Here is a 17,953-nt window from a genome sequence, read left to right on the forward strand (position 1 = left end):
TTGAATTCAGTTTTTACAAATCAAATGTGGTATGGTTTGATCCAGGCTCAGAAGTCAGAACTAATAACATCAAAAGTATTCGATAATGTAACCAATATCGAAAAAAAACATTAGAAATGTTATATGATTGACAGAGACTTTAAACTGCACATTCATGTAACCAACATTGCATTGCTTTGCATGTAGTTGACACAAAACTCAGAACACCATCCTTGGTGCAAAAAAAGAGAGAGAGAGAGAGTATATAGTGGTAAATAGAAAAACAACTAGGTTAAGTCACACGGCATCCTCACCGCTTTTAAAACGCCGTTTTCAACCTTGGGCGGGGCTGTGGATCGTCTAGGTTTTGGTGCAGGAGAAACTCGTTTCTTTGCTGCAGCAGGTGCTTTCTCCCGTAAAACATCATTACTTTCCTCTTTGGTTGCCTTGGTTGCAGAAGACGAGCTTTGGGCCTTGAGCTCGCCTCTTGCTGGTTTTGTTGGAACCATGTTGCGACGTCTAGCCGTTGAGCTAGCCAGACCTTCGTCATCACTAACCGATGACCTTCCAATGCTCTGCCTACGGTTCTTATTCGAGCTCGTGGCTGTTTCATGAGCTGGCTTTGTGGGAACCATGTTGCGACGTTGAGCCGTTGAGCTGGCCAGCCCTTCGTCGTCACTAACCGATGACCTTGTATTGACGTTCCTACGGTTTTTCTCCGAGCTCTTGGCGATTGCATCGGTGGTCTTGGGTCTTATAGACGGTGGGGTTGGCTTGTTCTTTCGCTGGTTGGTGGATGATGTTGATTTTGATGGGGTATTTGGATGAGTCGAGCTACTACTGAAATTTTTGCGGTTTGAAGAGTTTGTGACTTCTCCTCCATGGTATGGTTTAGCGGTGCTGCTTTCTTCTTTCTCTGAGCTTTCCCATGACCGGTCAGCCGTCCACCTTTCAGACCAGCTCCAACCCCAAGTAAGGTTATTAGGATCCATGAACATAGTCATCGTAGGTTTCAAGCTTCTCTTCAAGTGTTGCTGCAAATTTGAGGCACATATAATATATAATATATACATATATATATATATGAACTGTAATACATGTACACACATGAAAGTAAGTTTACCTGATGTGTGGATGCATAAGCCAATGCCCTTTCTCTTCTCATTGTCGCCTCATACTTATTCAACAAACCTGCTTCAACTTGTTTCTTGGAATGATTATTATTACCCCCATTCTACAGAAGAAAGAGCAAACATCTTAGGATTTATAGGAAATATATACAAGTAAGAGATCCCATCAGAAGATGCGCCTGAGTGAGAAAAAATGTGGGCAGCATAAATGAGACATAGAGTGAGAGAGAGAGAGACCTTGGAGCCTCTTAGTTCTTTGGCATGCTTCTGAAGGAGTTGCTTATGGCGAGCATGATTCTCTTGTACCATCCGGATTCTCCTAGACTGGATCTGTGACTGTACACGAGCGAGAGTTTGCATAGATTTAAGGGTATGTGAAGCTTGCCTTTGTACAACCGATCCTTCCATCAATGACTTAAGTCTGACCAACCTCCTCATTCTCGTTGATTCTTGTCTTGCCTACATTGTAGAAAATTATCAAAAGTTAAGAATCCTCAAATTGTAACTAGAAAGCAAAAATAAACCAAAACAGATTTGAATCTATTCAACTTCTTTTTTAACCAGAAAGATGCATAACTAAACAAGTTCTAAGCAACCCATGAATGACCAAGTACACATACCAAATGTCCTCTGAATGTGGACTGGATAAAGATGGCAGCTGCATCTTCCTTTGACTTCCCTGCAAACCTATCAGGTGCAGCTGGTGGAGGAGCAAACTCAGGGGAAGATGGAGTTGATGAATCTACAAGATCATCATCTTCTTCTTCTTCTTCTTCTGAAGGAGGATGAGACAGATTCATCTTCTTCTTCTTCTTGTGTTCGTAGTTGACCTCATCAACTCTGACCTCAAACTGAGGAGGAGAACTTCTGGATCTTGTAACCAATACAGGATAAGAAATGACACTCTCCTCAACCGATTCGTGTTTCAACTTCTGCAACAAGAAAACCATCAAATTAAAAAGCATATGATTCTTACATCAGTAGTATAATATGAAAAGCTCAAGAGTGCTAAAAGATAATAAGAAACTTGATGATGTGATGATACCTTTACATCTGGACTAAAAGCCTTCTTTACGTTCTCCAGCCATTTCGCTTTCTTGACCATTTCACTTTTCTGGATCAGTTAGAGAGAAAACAGGAGAAGAAGAAGAATCTAGAAACTCAACTTATAATCTTTCTCCCAAAACACACCCCTCATAGAGTTCATGTAATGGTTAAGTTGCGACTTTTAAAAGAACTGAAAAATGTCTAATAAGAAGAATTTGAATCGGTCAAGTTTGTCACAACAAATCCTCCGATCACGTTGTCAATGATCCAAGCTGAGAGTCCATTGTCTATTGTGAGAGCCCACTAACTGGCAACTTCGGTGGGACCCACCTCGAGTTCGTTATTTTATAGCTTGCCGCTCTTTTTTTTTTCTTTTCTTCTGTATTCTAACGCTTTCTTTATTACATTGATTAACTAATGCACGAGTCTTGCTACACAGGTTTGATATTATATTTCTCTTGGGGTCAAATGTTATTAGATTTTGTTTTGATAGGTATTTTCAAAACTTGTTAAATCATTAAGCATATAATCTACAGTTGTATATTCAAAGATGTAACACCAAAATTTTAGAATTCAGACATTTTTTATCTACAGTTGTGGTGGAATATCTGCATCATAGTCCTGACTTGTCTATAGATATAGTAGAAGATCTAATGATTTATGTATTTGTGATTCTAAGTTTTCTTTGGTATTGTCAAGCTGTTAGTACTTAGTATGTGTTACCGTTGACTTTGATGACTAATTTGATTAATTTGTAAAAGATAATCTGAGTTTACTATACAGTTTTGTTCTCGGTTGATCTGTGTTCTGGCCAAAGACAACCTCACATTTTATAATTTTTAGATCTATCTCTAGTAATGAACAAAACAGAGAAAACACATGAAGAAGCTATTTTAAATTTGGAATGACATTTAACTAAGCAAAGCTTATAGAGAGTTGTTGAGGATTCATTGTCAATATCAAGAAGCATCATTGCTAATATCTTTTAACACACAGAAGTTAAAAAAGAAGTCTAGTCCTGCAAAAGTGAGTAATCCAGACTATCCAGTAAAGGATCATCTAAAGGAATCTACTCGCCAGGAACTCGAACGCCTTGCTTCAGCTGCTCTTTCTTCATCTTCTTCTTAGAAACCGGCTTCTTCTTCCTCGGAGGCAGATTCTTCTGAGCGTAAGTGTAGAGGATGAAGTTTCCAACGAGGAATGCCAATAGCAACCCTCCAATCACAAGAAGAACAATCAGTCCCGGGTTGAGCCCTTTGCTTTCAATTTTCCCCTGTTTCACTGTTTCTTATTAGCAACTTGGAAAATGAAATCCAGATGCAAGAAGGTAGACAGAACACAAAAAAAAACAGATGCTTTGATCATCCATCCCTTGGCAAAATCAGTATGAGAAAGTGACACAAGTGCTCAACAATAACAGAACTCAAAAAAGAACTTTATGGAATCTGAATCATCTCACGCGTTACAATCACGTGAAATGGACTCACAATGCTAGCAATTCTTCTTTATAACCAGAACATCATGCAATTAAACCAAGAAGAGCAGAGTCTGATAATCAGGGACAGAAGCAACATAGAAGACAGGGAGATTTGATCTCAGTCAAATGCAGATCCAGCGAATTCATCATCGAAAGCAACGAGATTTTGAACTCAAGAGTTCGAACAAGGAAACGCACAAGTAAACACATATGAGTTCAGAGGAGTGGATAAGAAGATCTTACAGAGAATTCATCGGCCATTGGTACGAACGACTACGAGAGATCAGTTGTGAAGACTAAAACTTTTTTTCTAAGAAGATTCAGCAAATAAATAACAGAGATCACTGCTACTAGTCCACGGGGTTAGTTTCCTCATGTATAAAATATTTGGGGTCAATCAGAAATAAAATAAAAGTAGGGGTGGTGATCCATAAATACTCACACATACTACTTTTATTGTTCATGGTATTGCTGTATACTTTGTACAAGTAAGTTCCTAATACATACATAGAAAATGCATTGCAGATACAGTGAAATAAAAAAGCTGCGTTTAACAAACTAAACCTTTTGTCCTCTGCGGTGTGCTGAAGTAATGAGATAAACACAAAAGGGACACACATTGGGTGTCGATTGTGTGTGTGTGTGTGTTTGCTTGTTACCTTCTGTATCTCTGTGATGTTTCTACTAGAGATTCTTCTAAGTGCCAAAGACTATTGAAAGTTGTTTCTTACTGCACTTGAGTTATTCACATGTTGTTCAAGTCCTTACATGATGATATATATGATATCTATTCCTTTTTTATATTTTTGTACAATAAAGTACCAAAAAAAAGCTTTAACACACATTCACTAACATAAGAGATTACCCAGAAATAATTTTTGAACTCTTCCAGGTAATCATCACTACATGTGACATGACCAATATGTTCTCACATCTCTAAATAGATGGATCTCCATCCAGATGTCACGACCCAAAATGGTTTGATTTTTACACCATAAACCCGCTAGTGGGAACATGTGACCAGCATTCAGGACCTCTGGCTTGAGTTTCATGATCCACAGATTGCTCTAACCTGCTGTCTGAGCTGGTGGTTGATCCACCTGACTACTACTGCTTGGAGGTTCATCTGCTCTCTGGATTCTCCTCCATTTTGCAAACTCGGCTAGACCCGTTTGCCCGCTCATGGTGAGCCCAAACCCGACCAATGTGGCTAAGAGAATGGACACAACCGGCTTCATGTGAACCTTGCACAAAGTAAACCATCATAGATTAAGAGATAAAACAATTAAGAAGCAGAGAGAATCTTGTTAAGGAACTCTCACCAATGTGAAGAAAATGTGAGAGAAAAAAACTACAAGAGCGAACTGAACTGTGGCGTAAATCCAGATATATTGCTTCTTCACTACACAACAATGAACCAAGAGATCAAATAAACTGTAATGGGGAAGCAATTTTTTATTTTTTTACTGTAAGGAACTTGTTGTACCCATTGTTGTTGTCGTCATAGAGGCAAGAAGACCAAGAACGCAAGAGAATGGTAAAGATATTGCAATGGCTCCGGATTTCATTTTCGTAAGCTGTAACATGTTAATATAAGCTTGGTACAGAGAAGTGTAAGTATTCATAAATTTACTAACTCTTACCAGAAGCTGCTCAAGGAAACAGAAGTATGCAAGCATGCTTACAATGACAAGTACTGGAACATCCTTCCACACACTGAAAGGAAGAGAGAGAGAACCAGTCAATAACAATTTCAAGGGGTGTTTGTTTAGATTTTGACTTGCCTGAAGTGAGAAGCCTCGGTATCAGCATCTCCAAAATTCCCCTGCGAGTTCTGCATGCGAAGAAGGGTCACAGGGAGATTCTGAACCTCTTGCTTGCAGACATCACATGTTCTGTTTCCTTTAATGGTGAACCATTTGATTGTACATTCTTTGTGTGCAAGAGCTAGTTCACCTCTACACATACATTCCATCTTGAAAGCATCCGAGTCTTCTCCCAGTTCAACCATGCATATTCTGCACACAGCTTCTTCTTCAGGAACATCTTCTCCTCCATCAACATCCGTGTCTAAAAACATTACACCAAATATAAACATACCCAACCTTTCATGTCTGTTGGTTCTAAAGAAAAATACAAATGCTCTAACCGTTAAGTTTAATATTATTATTTCTTGGTGGCGTCATGTTCGGAGTAGGAATCACCCTGAAAACACCTGCTTGTCTTAGACTACCATCTTTGTTGAACGCTGGAACGGAGCGTGATCGATGAATAGGCAGTGGAGGCCCTTTTTTCTGTTGGACAAATTAAACCAACATTTAAGTAAAGCACAAGATAAAGCTAAATTTTATCTTACAAGCAAACTGCATTACTTTAAACATACTCTAACAAGACCAAGGACAAATACAAGACAAGAAAACACCTCCTTGTCAACGAGATAACAGCACAAAGCACAGTATAATTCACATGAGAATTAAACATAATCTAGTGAGACCAAGGCAAAGTACAAGACAAAGAAACGTCTCTTGCCAACAAGACAACAGCACAAAACCCACAGTATAACTAAGGTGACCAAGTTACTCACCATGGAAGTAACCGGATCAACCACATATCTCCCATGCGTGGACCCAGGATTCGAGTGAGCTATAGGTGTTACAGGCAAGGACTCGGTTTTCTTCAACCTCGGAGTTAAAATATTACTGAGAGTCCACGTGGACCTGTCCCTGGCAGTAGGAGAGGAGGACGCTGCCCCAAAGGCCTCGATATCGCTGTTCCTGTTTCTGAAACTCAGCTTCGGGACTAGATTCTTCAAGCTATTATTATTATTAGGTTTGTTTCGTGAAGAGGAAGATGAGGGACTGAGTGATGCGCCACGCTGGCCTATCCTAGGGCTGGACATTGGAGAAAAGTTGACTCTTTTGGCGACAGGGCTCGATGTTAAGGACGCATTGCGTCTCGAGAGATCCTCCCCGGTGGTGTCTTCAGGTGTTGTTTTCAACACAATGCCTCGTCTCCATGGGTCTTCTTCTTGTGCAATCTCAGAAGAATCTCCTTCCTGTAACACCAAAAAGATCATTTCAAAATCTGATATGAAACAGAGACTTCTCTATCATTAAAAAGGCTAATCCTTTTTCGTAAACAGACTCGATCATTCTAGTTACAATCCTAAATTCAAATCAAACCACCAGAAGAGAGAGAGAAAAACAATATACCCTTTGAGGTGGAGAAGGGAGAGAGCCGCCGTGTTCTTCTTCTACGCGAGCTTGATCTCTACCATCCATCACCGTTTTGTGGGAACGAAACGAAACACACAGGAAAGCAGAGAAGAATCTAGGCTACAGAATCGTAAAACTGTAGCGAAGAATCAATCAGGAGAGTCCTGTTTTTGTGGGTTCCTGAGATTGATTTGTGTGAATGATTGATCGTGCATTCATTATATCACTGTCTGTTTCTCAGTTAAGTTATAAAAGGTTTTAAGTTTGGTCCGGCTCTTTTTTTGTTTTGTCAGTTTGTTATTTATTACATTTTGAGTAGTTTATTTATGGCGCATACTGGTAAGTTCGTTATTTGTGTTTTAAATAAACTAGGTGTTTTCCTGCACCATGTGCAGAAATAAAAGTTTTAAAAAATAATTTATTTTAAAATACAAATTTTATTAATTTTTTATTTTGTTAATTTTGATTTTATTATTTGCTTACAATATATAATCTTAATTTAATCATATGTAAAACTTTAAGATTAAAAAAAATATTTTTATTCAATGTATATTTAGTAATATATATGTATATCTTTTTCTAAAATATATTCAATCAAATTTTGTAAATGTAAGAGAAAATTTTGTTAAGTGTATAATTATCAAAACATAAAACTAAATAATTTTCTAAAATTTATGGATATTAAAAATAAACTAATAGTATTGGATTAGAAAATTACATTTAAAAACTGTATAATTTTGAAGAATTGTTTTACTAATAATAATTATAAAATATAATTAACTTTTGAAAAATCCAAAATAATATTATATTTCTATTTATAACATTATATTATTTATTGCTAAATTAATGATGATCTATGAGTTATTACCATATTTTAAAATTTACTAAAAATACAAATCAATAATAAATGTAAATGTCTATGTCACTATTTAAAGAAAATTATATATTTTTTAAAAATGCATAGTATTTTGAAGAATTGTTTTTAAGTAATAAAAATTATATACTTATAAAAATATTTCGAAATAATATTTCGAAATTTTAATTATTATTATATTTCTATTTAATTTATTATTTATTGTTATATTAATTATGATATATAAATTATTGCCATATTTTAAAAACTTACCTTAAATATAAATCAATATTAAATGTAAATATGTCATAATTATCTTTAAGTTATTACCATATTTTTAAAAAATTATCTTAAATATAAATCACACTAAATGTAAATATCCATGTCATAATTTATTTCAAGCCATGTCATCAATGTTGGTGTGCCATGTCATAATTTTTCTTTTAAAATTAATATGGTGATGACACATGTCAAAATCACTTCTCAAATATAGACTAGGGGATTTTTTTATCATAGTTCTGATATTTTATACTAGATTTTTAACGTATTCATTTCGATTATTAAAGCATGGGTAATCTAAGCCAACTAGGTGTATATTTTAAGAAAAAAATCAATATAGTTTGTCTGATAATTCAGTAATATATGGTCAATGGTTTGAATTTGAATATTTACAGCATATTTTGAACAATAGATATATTTTTCATCATTAACTTGTAAATAAGTAGTCTTTAATCTTAAGATCCGTAAAAAATAATAATCTTAAGATCCATACAACTTAATTGGTAGACTAGATTTTGATCCGCGCTTTCAAAGCGCGGGTTTATATTTGGTGAATATTTTATATAATCACATTTATATAATCCGTCTTGTATATGCATTTATATAACCCGTCTCATATATGTGTTTTATATCCGGGTTTATGTTCGGTTAAAACTATATTGTACATGTATTTTTAGGTTTTTAATTTTGAATTAGATATTTTAAATATAAATCAATATAACAGTTTTATAGTTTTGATCGGTGTTTTGAAACCCGACTCGGACCTGCGGTTGAACGAATTACCGGTTTGTAACCCGGTATTTTTAATATTATGATTTTTTCTAATGATAAAACTAATTCGGTGATCATAAGTTGGAAATTTGTTTAAAATATATTTATATTTTTCAAAATCGTTCTAAATGATAATGATTGTTGTCAAAATTAATAATTTTAGAATTAGAAAACCGGTGGTTAATAACAGTATCAAACATGGAAATAATCGATGCAGTATCAAACAAAGAAATAATTGCAGGCCGAAATTAAATTAGAAAACCGGTGATTAATGACAAATCAAAAAATAATTAAGAAAAAATTGGCGCAGAATGTCCAGAATACCCTTAATGAATACAAATGAAAGGTTCTTCAGTAGGGGTAAAAAGAGTAAAAATCCAAAACATGCTTGTACTTTAATAGTATAGATGGATACAAAATAAATAATTAATTTTTAGATGGATGCAAAACAAAATGATAGACTAGAAAGGTATAGTTACAACAACAAAAAAGTAGTTGAAGAGTTTCTCTCTTTTCCTTTTTCATGATATTTTCCTAATTTTATCAGGATCATGGATATGAGTAATGCAGATACCAAGAGTTAATATTAAAATATAAAATCTTTCTAAAAGTATGTATGGTCAAAAATATTGGGTTGAGAAATTGCAGAAAAAAAGTAAAGAAAATATTTTTAAGTAAAGAAACAAGTCTTCATACTGCAATATCCGGTCTTCAAAAATATTCCAGCATTTGCACACATCATTATTACAAGATTATAAAACCCGGAGACAAATCCCATGAAAGGTACTCTTCATAGAAGTTGGAAGTGGGCATGCAATGCATATGAGGAAACTTATGTAAGCAGACTTCTTGCCAGATGTTCCCGAGCTGTTGCCAGTGCTTGAGTTAATGTCTGTAAACAAAATTTAAGATTAGCCAAAACAAAAACAAAACTGATCCAAAACTAAACCAAAAGACTATTAAGGGAAGATGTAATAGCCATCACCTGTTCAGAGAGTGAACCACTAGCTTCTGTGCTCTGCATTGCTACTTTCCCCGCAATGACGTTAGGGTCTGTTTCAAGAACCACCCTGAACACAAACAAACACATAATCAAACAATAGCTAAATGCTAAGATAAACTCAAAGCAAATCTAAAGACTTGCATACATACCCCTGATCGACCATTTCATCCAGGCATAGAAAGATGAGATCCAAGTTCTCAAGAGCCTCCATCTTTTCCACATTGTTCCTGGTCAATAGAAAGAAGATGCATCAAACATTTAACTGTTTAAGGGGAAAATATTAAGATTAGTGAAGTCGAGTTAAATACCTCAGAAGAAGCGCAACAGCATCGAAAAAGCCTTGAAGAACCGAAGACAAGACGAGCTCATTTTCATTTTCGCCTCCAGTAACAAAGAAGTGAAGGTCCTGGGCGAACTTATAGACAATGATATTACTGTCCAACAATGTGATCTCAGCTGCACATAACACACACCCAAAAGCGATCGATTTGGAAACTGACTGTTATACTATAACACAGAGCCCCATGAAAAGACATGTGTGTGTGGGGTCTTGGTACCTTCAGTGCGAGCATTGGTCTTAGAGGTCTTGGAGAAGACATACTTCTCGAAAGTCAACTTGGCAGCATGAGTAGGCCAGTCATCGGAGTAATACTTGACAGCCACACGCTTCCCTTCAGAGTCTAGAAGAAGAATGTTCTTCACCAAAGGACATGAATCCTATTTCCAAATGGACAAGCAAGCAACAAAAGATCATGATAACAACTAAGCATTGATAAAAAAATGGAGGCTTTAAAAAAGCACTTACATGAGTCCCGTGAAAGCCTGACATTGTTGAGTTCTCTCCACTGCAAACACACACACAAAAGCAAATAGTATTTTTTTTCCAGCGATTAAAACCACAATCAATCATCAAAGCTAAGATTTTTATAGCATAGTTAAGCTTCCCCCAAATGGATCCACATATCAAATCACGATAAAACAAAAGGGTGATCTTTGATCACACAACCCTAAGCTGATCCTAACACAAAAACCAAATTTTGAAATGCGATTGAAGATCTAAGAAAGCAATGTAGGATTAGAAACACCGGAATAGGAGATCGGAGAAGAATCAATGGAGGAGGAGGATTACGTTGATCTTTGAGATCCCACAAGCAGATTCGTCTCGAAGCTCGATGGATTTGATATGAATTGTTACACTGAAGCCGTTCGCTTTGTCGTTTAAAGACTTGGTCTAGATCTGAATTGGGGATTTTTTTTATCTGACCGGTTATTGGAATATGATAACCGGACTGGTTCGGTCCGCTAAATTTTAACTTTTTTTTTTTTTTTAAATATTTGATCTGGACTGCGCGGCGTTTCTTACGGCTGAATGGTTACTACGCGCCGTTTTTGTTTAGTTTAGATGATCCAATTGTCTTTGTATAAACAAACACAGACACACTCCAGTGAAAGACCAACAACAACCACTTTCAATAGTCTCCTCCTCTTTTACGAGAGATCATATATATGGCTTCTTCCTCTGATTTCGATGGAATCCTCTTGGGAATGGGCAACCCACTCCTCGACGTCTCCGCCGTCGTCGACCAAGACTTTCTCACCAAGTTAGTAAAAAAAACCACCCTCCTCAGATCCACCGTCTAGATCTTTGATTGTTTGCGTAAAGCTTATTCCTTTTTTGGTATCCTAATGCTGTTTTTCATCTGCAAACTTGATGATAGATACGACATTAAGTTGAACAATGCGATCCTCGCCGAGGACAAACATTTGCCCATGTAAGTAAAATATGATCACTTTTTGAGCCTTTGTTTGATTAAGCTTCACGCAAAATAGCTTTCCTTTTTGATGCACATATACATGGTTTAAAAAAAAAAGGAGTCTTGATTAGTGTCTGTGAGTGTGTGTGTGTGTGTGTGTGTGTGTGTCTACTCTTCAACTTGTTCTATGAGTATCTCAAACACTAAACACAAGTTTATAATTCTGTCACTACCTAGTCTGGTGTTTTCTCCCTAGCCTTTTAGAAGAGAACAAAAAAAAAAACAATTGGTGTCATTTTATTTCTTCACAAACTCATCATTAGATTATACCTTGCGTTATTACTGGGAATTAATCGTTATATTTTCTTTTTAGGTACGATGAAATGAGCCAGAAGTTCAATGTTGAATACATTGCTGGAGGTGTATATATTCATTCACAGTTTTTTTTTTCTTTTTTACACAATTGGTGTGAGTGATTCTCATATCTTCTTGATTCGTTTCCATTCTCAGGTGCTACTCAGAACTCAATCAAAGTGGCTCAGGTAAATGATTTATTACGCGTCCTTACTCACATCACATGCTTTGTTTTAAATGAATTGACATATCTTTGGTCACTGCAGTGGATGCTTCAAATCCCTGGGGCAACTAGTTACATGGGATCCATTGGGAAGGACAAATACGGCGAGGCCATGAAGAAGGATGCTACAGCAGCTGGTGTCAATGTTAGTCTGCTTTGTGTTTATAAACTGGTGGCGTTAATCATCCGTAAATAGACTGTTAATTTGCTCTTGTTGTTTTGTACTCCAGGTCCATTATTATGAAGATGAGTCGACAGCTACTGGCACTTGCGGTGTCTGCGTTTTGGGTGGAGAAAGGTCAGTCTCTATGTCTGCTTATATGATGCTTAAACTTTTAAAAGATCTTCTCCTGCTTGGCTTGTATTGAGGCGTGTTTTCCCTTTCTTCAGGTCTCTTATCGCGAATCTCTCTGCTGCAAACTGTTACAAGGTTGAACACCTAAAAAAGCATGAGAACTGGGCTCTAGGTAAGAATAGTTTCTTATGTCGCAATGATCTGAAGCCTTTGCCAGACATGTTCACCTTTCTTTGGCAGTTGAGAAGGCCAAGTTCTACTACATTGCTGGATTCTTCCTCACGGTATCACCAGAGTCCATTCAGTTAGTACGTGAACATGCCGCTGCAAACAACAAGGTAAAAGAAAACAGAGATATGATCCTTCACGAAAACCATGTTCACTGATCTTTGTCACCGATTGGTGTCTCTTTGATATGAAAGATCCTTGATGATGTTTCACATATCTGGCAGGTGTTCACGATGAATCTTTCTGCTCCATTCATCTGTGAATTCTTCAAAGACGTTCAGGAGAAGTGCCTTCCGTAAGTAAAATTCCTAATATCATTGACAATATACAGATAAGCAAAACTCAATTCATGCATCTAACATCTTGCTCGGACCAGGTACATGGACTATGTTTTTGGCAATGAGACCGAGGCAAGAACCTTCTCTAGGGTTCACGGCTGGGAGGTAAACTGACATATATTCACCGTTGCTTTTGTTTTAAACAAAAAATTAATCTGTTTGGTTATATTTTTATACAGACGGATGATGTTGAGCAAATAGCCATCAAGATCTCTCAGTTGCCTAAAGCCACTGGAACATACAAGAGGACTACTGTGATCACACAAGGCGCAGATCCTGTGGTTGTCGCTGAGGATGGAAAAGTGAAGAAGTACCCAGTCATCCATCTCCCCAAGGAGAAGCTCGTTGACACTAACGGTGCAGGTATTTGCTAAGAAACCTAGCTCTCATTGTTAACTGCTCTGTTACTAAGTACTAACTGACAAGTGCTATAATCTAGTACAGTAGACTTATAGCTAGGAGTTGAGCTCCTGAATGTTTCTTTAAACCCTTATCTAAAGCAAAAACTGTTTGGTTTGCAAAATTGTAATAACAAAGATCATCATATACATTTGGTTTTGACCGCCTTTTTTTACTTGTTGTTGTTCTATAGGTGATGCGTTTGTGGGAGGGTTTCTTTCGCATCTGGTGCACGGAAAGGCTATTGAGGAGTGCGTGAGGGCTGGATGCTACGCTTCAAACGTAGTGATCCAGAGGTCTGGTTGCACTTACCCTGAGAAACCTGACTTCAACTAAAATGGAAAGTCTCTCAAATCAAATACTTTTTAGTTTTTTTTTTTGTGATAAGAGACATGTCCTAAATATAAATAAACATCATTGCTGCTTCCTTGTATCACCTCCTTTGAGCTATTGAGTGCTCTTTTTTTGGCTTGTTTCTGTTATTGTTAACCTTTTTTATCTCAGAACAAAAAAAAAAAGAGGAAATAAATATTATTACGATAGTAAATCCTTTTTATCACGGGGCACGAGCACCCATATTCACTTAAATAAAAAACCATATAATCTTTGTAAAGCCCTGACTTCAACAATTATGTTTTTCTCTTTGTAAATCCCTGAAAAACCTGACTTCAACGATTATGTTTTTCTCTTTTACTTAATTTAAAAAGTTTAACAAAAAAAAAAGTTAAAAAGCTTATCATAGTCATTACTCATTACTCATTAGTAAAGCCCCCACCCGACGGTAGGAACCGACATGGTAAATGTAGTTAGAAATCCATATATAGGCAACACACACTAATGGTCCTTGAAATGAGAAGCTTATAGTTTGTGGAGGTTCACTAAAATGCATGGTAGTGGAATCGAGTTATAAGTGTTGCTGCCCATGGGACAATGTCATATTCTGTTCTATACAATCAGAGATCATTTCATTAGTGTTCAGCATACTTTAAATGATGTCCGAGTACGTCAAGAAAAGAATATATGAATTCAAAAATATTCGAAACTTAAGTCTTAGAAAGCAACAGATAAAAGGAGATGGGAAAAACAATAAGAAAGGAATATGATACTTGTTCATCATTCTTTTCTTCCATGGTTGCATTACGAGAAGTATATTCTTTTTAGAGAAACAGAAAACAAATTCTATAAAGTCAGTTTTTCTTCTTCGAGTGATTCTATCACAACGAGATTTTTCTTTTTGTTGTAAAAATCATGTATTCCGTCAACCATCCTCCTTCTCCTGACCATGGTTCTTTCCTCTTATGCCCTCTAATACGAATGGGCATGGGCGAAGTAGATTACTGTTCAGACGACGGAAAGAGATATGTCACAATCAAAAGTTCATATTTTTCATCTGGTGGGCCTCGAAGCGATCATCATATCCTCCGACCTTTATATGGGTGCAATAATAAAGAAGGAGAACCAACCGGTTTAACATGCAATGCTTGCTACCTAACCAAAGTCGGTACTACCTATTATTTTTGTAATTGTGTTGGATGGGAAAGTACTTACCATAAAGAATGTGTTGAGGCTCCAACTGAGATCATTGTCCCAGGTTATCATCCCAAACATCCTCTACAACTTTCAAGAGGTACTCGATCAGATCGCCGTATGGTATCTCATTGCTGTGGAAACCTTAATAAAGGTTATTTTTATTACTGTTCGATATGTGATTTTAGTATTCATCCAGTTTGTGCAACGACCATACTTCTTTCTATAGACCATCCAAAATGGCATGAGCATACGCTCATGTATTTTCACAGAAAAGCATCTCTGACTTGTAACATTTGTGGATTTAACGATGAGTGGTACTTTATCTACATATGTCTCCAGTGTGATTTTATTGTCCATAAAATGTGCATCTACTTACCACGAGTCATAATGGTATCTCGGCATGATCATCGTCTATCTATTATTTCGGCCTTTCCTCACGGGAATTGGTTATGCGGAGTTTGCCACAAACAAGTGAAGAGAACTTACAGCGGATATATTTGCATGAAAGGATGTGAATTTGCTGTGCATTCTTCATGCGCGACGCAAGCAGATGTGTGGGATGGAAGAGAACTTGAGGGCGAGCCAGATGAAGACGAAGACATCATGTCTTTCAATAAGCTTAGCGATGGTACAATACAATATTTTAATCATCTACACCATCCTTTGAGGCTTTTTGAGAAGATTGATGGAGTCTATGACGAGAATACGTATTGCCAAGCATGTATTCTTCCTCTTCATGACGAAAATGTTTACAAATGTGAGAAATGTGATTTTAATCTTCACCAAACATGTGCAAATCTTCCTCGTAGAAAACAACATTTATTGCATGTACATCAGCTCATTCTACAAGAGGATTCTGAAAACTTCTACACATGCAACGCTTGTGATCGTTTTCGTCTACTCACTAGTTTGAAATATGTATGTTCCAAAGGTTGTGATTTTAGTATAGACATACGGTGTAGTATGGTTTCTGAGCCGTTCAAGCATCCATGTCATCATCATCCTTTGTTTCTATCTAACACGAGACCTCGCAGAAGTTGTTGGATATGTTCATCGTCAAGTTCTACTCAATCCCTAGATTGCATTATTTGCAACTTTTCTTTGTGTTTTTGTTGCACCACTTTACCATATAAAGTGAGGTACAAGCATGACAACAATTTCCTCAGGCTTTCACATGTGACAAGTCAAGTTGAACAGTATTGGTGTGAAGTATGCGAGGAAGAAATGACTTCAGGGTGGATCTATGCATGCAGCAGTTGTAACATCACACTCCATATTAAATGTGCAAATGGACATTTATATGAGAAACCTGGTGGAAGTTTCCAAACGGACGACCTGAAAGTTGATTTTCTTTCCAATAATAGTCTTACCCGACCAATCTGCTTTTGCTGTCGCCGTCGTAGCAAGTACAAACTACTTTTCAAACGGTTCGTAGACGAGTCTTGTGTTATACTTTGTTCTATGTCGTGTCTGCATGATACTATGATATAGATATGCAACGTCTTGATTCTATTTAGAAGAAAAGAAATATGTGGCATCCGTGATAAAATAATAAAAATGATACAAAGTAAATAAAAACTAAGATTATTTTCAATTCGTCCAACCACATGTAATATTATTGATATTTAGTTTCTATAATCAAGTTTATAGTTTGCAAATACTCAAACTACATATACCTAAGAAGAAAGTTGCAAAAAAAAATATACCTAAGAAATAAGAAAAACCTTCTTGAAATTATACCTTGACGCATTAAACAAAAAAACAAAAAAAAAAGATAAAAAATTAATAACAGTATCTTTCTTTGAACATTTGCTCTTCAGTTGGAGAGTATAAGAAATCTATAAAATGTGGTTTGACCAAAAAAAATGTAATTTTTTGTTAGTATTAAGTATTAAAGGAAACTATATCTTGACCCGTGCGGTATCTTGACCCGTGCGACCGCACGGGTATTAATTTTCAGTTTTAGTTTTTATTTATTTATACTAAATAGTATATTTATAATATTTGATCGTTTTATAATGATTAAGTTAGGGATAAGTATTTGTGTATCCACTCGAATTCAGTTAAAATTTATTCGGATTTGAGATTTTCGAGTTTAAAGATTCTAGCTCTATTCGGATATTTATAAACTTTGGTTCCGGTTTGATTTAGATCTTTACGGGTTTGATAACCCGTTTAAATTATTTTTTAAATTTTCAAAATTTATATATCTTTAAATATCCTTCAGTCTAAAAAAATATAACATGTAAATTTGAGTAATGTAAGCTAAAATCCTAAATTAAAAAATTAAAATAAATTTAACTTGAATATTGGGATGAAAAATAAAAATATTTGTATTATTTAATTGTGTATGTAATTCAATTTTAATTTTGGAAAATACATTAATCAAAGTGGAAAATACAGCATTAAAATATGAAATATTATTTAATATCAGTAACATAGAAGTGTAAATAACACTGAAAACTAAGGGACATTCTATATGTGTACTCCTCTTTTAATAATAGATTTAGCATTAAATTTATCCGCCGTAGCAGTTGTTGATCGATTTAAGGAAATTGGAGAGAACTGGAGTCGTTCCACAGAACACAATTAACAAAGAGAAACAAAGAGATACTAGAACTTGACCCGTGCGACCGCACGAGTATTAATTTTCAATTTTAATTTTAATTTATTTATACTAAATAGTATATTTATAATATTTGATCGTTTTATAATGATTAAGCTAGTGATAAGTATTTAGATATCCACTCGAATTCAGTTAAAATTTATTCGGATTTGAGATTTTTGAGTTTAAAGATTCTAACTCTATTCGGGTATTTATAAACTTTGGTTCCGGTTTGATTTAGATCTTTGCGGGTTTGATAACCCGTTTAAATTATTTTTAAATTTTCAAAATTTATATCTCTTTAAATATCCTTCAATCTAAAAAAATATAACATGTAAATTTGAGTAATGTAAGTTAAAGTATCTAAACTAAAAATTAAAATAAATTTAACTTGAATATTTGGATGAAGAACAAATATATATATATATATATATATATATATTTTAAGTATTTTTGGTGTTTTGATTATTGTT

The 17,953-nt window shown here is 35.5% G+C and overlaps 4 protein-coding genes across 5 annotated transcripts; 1 reads left to right on the forward strand and 3 right to left on the reverse strand.

Annotated features, from left to right (window-relative positions):
* Nucleotides 1-266: 266 nt before the first annotated feature.
* On the reverse strand, nt 267-2,214 carry LOC108858963 (protein IQ-DOMAIN 1-like). Its single transcript, XM_056985905.1, has 5 exons — nt 2,161-2,214; nt 1,730-2,041; nt 1,347-1,568; nt 1,103-1,213; nt 267-1,013 (listed from the first exon to the last, which is right to left on the reverse strand). Exons 1-5 carry the CDS (start codon nt 2,212-2,214, stop codon nt 267-269), a joined length of 1,446 nt encoding a protein of 481 aa, XP_056841885.1.
* A 2,169-nt stretch (nt 2,215-4,383) lies between these two features.
* On the reverse strand, nt 4,384-7,075 carry LOC108856643 (uncharacterized). 2 transcript variants are annotated; one of them, XM_056986628.1, is made up of 8 exons: nt 6,846-7,075; nt 6,218-6,688; nt 5,783-5,927; nt 5,418-5,703; nt 5,277-5,349; nt 5,120-5,210; nt 4,956-5,035; nt 4,384-4,865 (listed from the first exon to the last, which is right to left on the reverse strand). In XM_056986628.1, the coding sequence occupies exons 1-8, from the start codon at nt 6,912-6,914 to the stop codon at nt 4,701-4,703; spliced, it is 1,380 nt and encodes a 459-aa protein (XP_056842608.1). In that variant the 5' UTR covers nt 6,915-7,075; the 3' UTR covers nt 4,384-4,700. The 2 variants fall into 2 exon arrangements, with proteins under 2 accessions (XP_056842608.1, XP_018485993.1); XM_018630491.2 differs by having other exon boundaries at nt 4,384-4,877; nt 6,846-7,073.
* A 2,329-nt stretch (nt 7,076-9,404) lies between these two features.
* Nucleotides 9,405-11,003, reverse strand: LOC108861351 (coatomer subunit zeta-2). Its single transcript, XM_018635191.2, has 7 exons — nt 10,884-11,003; nt 10,560-10,599; nt 10,312-10,471; nt 10,063-10,210; nt 9,904-9,981; nt 9,737-9,821; nt 9,405-9,643 (listed from the first exon to the last, which is right to left on the reverse strand). Exons 2-7 carry the CDS (start codon nt 10,581-10,583, stop codon nt 9,584-9,586), a joined length of 555 nt encoding a protein of 184 aa, XP_018490693.1. The 5' UTR covers nt 10,584-10,599; nt 10,884-11,003; the 3' UTR covers nt 9,405-9,583.
* Nucleotides 11,004-11,178: 175 nt separating this feature from the next.
* LOC108861350 (adenosine kinase 1) lies at nt 11,179-13,820 on the forward strand. Its single transcript, XM_018635190.2, has 12 exons — nt 11,179-11,355; nt 11,473-11,526; nt 11,882-11,928; nt 12,019-12,050; nt 12,129-12,230; nt 12,316-12,383; nt 12,476-12,552; nt 12,621-12,718; nt 12,833-12,903; nt 12,985-13,051; nt 13,126-13,309; nt 13,539-13,820. Exons 1-12 carry the CDS (start codon nt 11,261-11,263, stop codon nt 13,679-13,681), a joined length of 1,038 nt encoding a protein of 345 aa, XP_018490692.1. The 5' UTR covers nt 11,179-11,260; the 3' UTR covers nt 13,682-13,820.
* The last annotated feature ends 4,133 nt before the right edge of the window (nt 13,821-17,953 follow it).

The sequence above is a fragment of the Raphanus sativus genome, chromosome 5 (genome assembly GCF_000801105.2).
Source record: "Raphanus sativus cultivar WK10039 chromosome 5, ASM80110v3, whole genome shotgun sequence".
Classification (NCBI taxonomy): Eukaryota; Viridiplantae; Streptophyta; class Magnoliopsida; order Brassicales; family Brassicaceae; genus Raphanus; species Raphanus sativus.

Bases quoted from the DNA above. Each gene is read 5' to 3' on its own strand.
- LOC108858963 (XM_056985905.1), bottom strand. From the start codon at position 2,214: ATGGTCAAGAAAGCGAAATGGCTGGAGAACGTAAAGAAGGCTTTTAGT. The intron at 1,569-1,729 runs GTATGTGTACTT...TCTACAATGTAG, and splicing joins CCACATTCAGAGGACATTTG to GCAAGACAAGAATCAACGAG. The intron at 1,214-1,346 runs GTCTCTCTCTCT...TTTCTTCTGTAG, and splicing joins AAGAACTAAGAGGCTCCAAG to AATGGGGGTAATAATAATCA.
- LOC108856643 (XM_018630491.2), bottom strand. From the start codon at position 6,914: ATGGATGGTAGAGATCAAGCTCGCGTAGAAGAAGAACACGGCGGCTCT. The intron at 6,689-6,845 runs GTATATTGTTTT...TTGGTGTTACAG, and splicing joins TCCCTTCTCCACCTCAAAGG to GAAGGAGATTCTTCTGAGAT. The intron at 5,211-5,276 runs GTAAGAGTTAGT...AACATGTTACAG, and splicing joins GTTTCCTTGAGCAGCTTCTG to CTTACGAAAATGAAATCCGG.
- LOC108861351 (XM_018635191.2), bottom strand. From the start codon at position 10,583: ATGTCAGGCTTTCACGGGACTCAT. The intron at 10,211-10,311 runs GTACCAAGACCC...TGTTATGTGCAG, and splicing joins GACCAATGCTCGCACTGAAG to CTGAGATCACATTGTTGGAC. The intron at 9,982-10,062 runs GTATTTAACTCG...TCTATTGACCAG, and splicing joins GCTGTTGCGCTTCTTCTGAG to GAACAATGTGGAAAAGATGG.
- LOC108861350 (XM_018635190.2), top strand. From the start codon at position 11,261: ATGGCTTCTTCCTCTGATTTCGATGGAATCCTCTTGGGAATGGGCAAC. The intron at 11,356-11,472 runs GTTAGTAAAAAA...ACTTGATGATAG, and splicing joins GACCAAGACTTTCTCACCAA to ATACGACATTAAGTTGAACA. The intron at 12,904-12,984 runs GTAAGTAAAATT...TGCTCGGACCAG, and splicing joins GTTCAGGAGAAGTGCCTTCC to GTACATGGACTATGTTTTTG.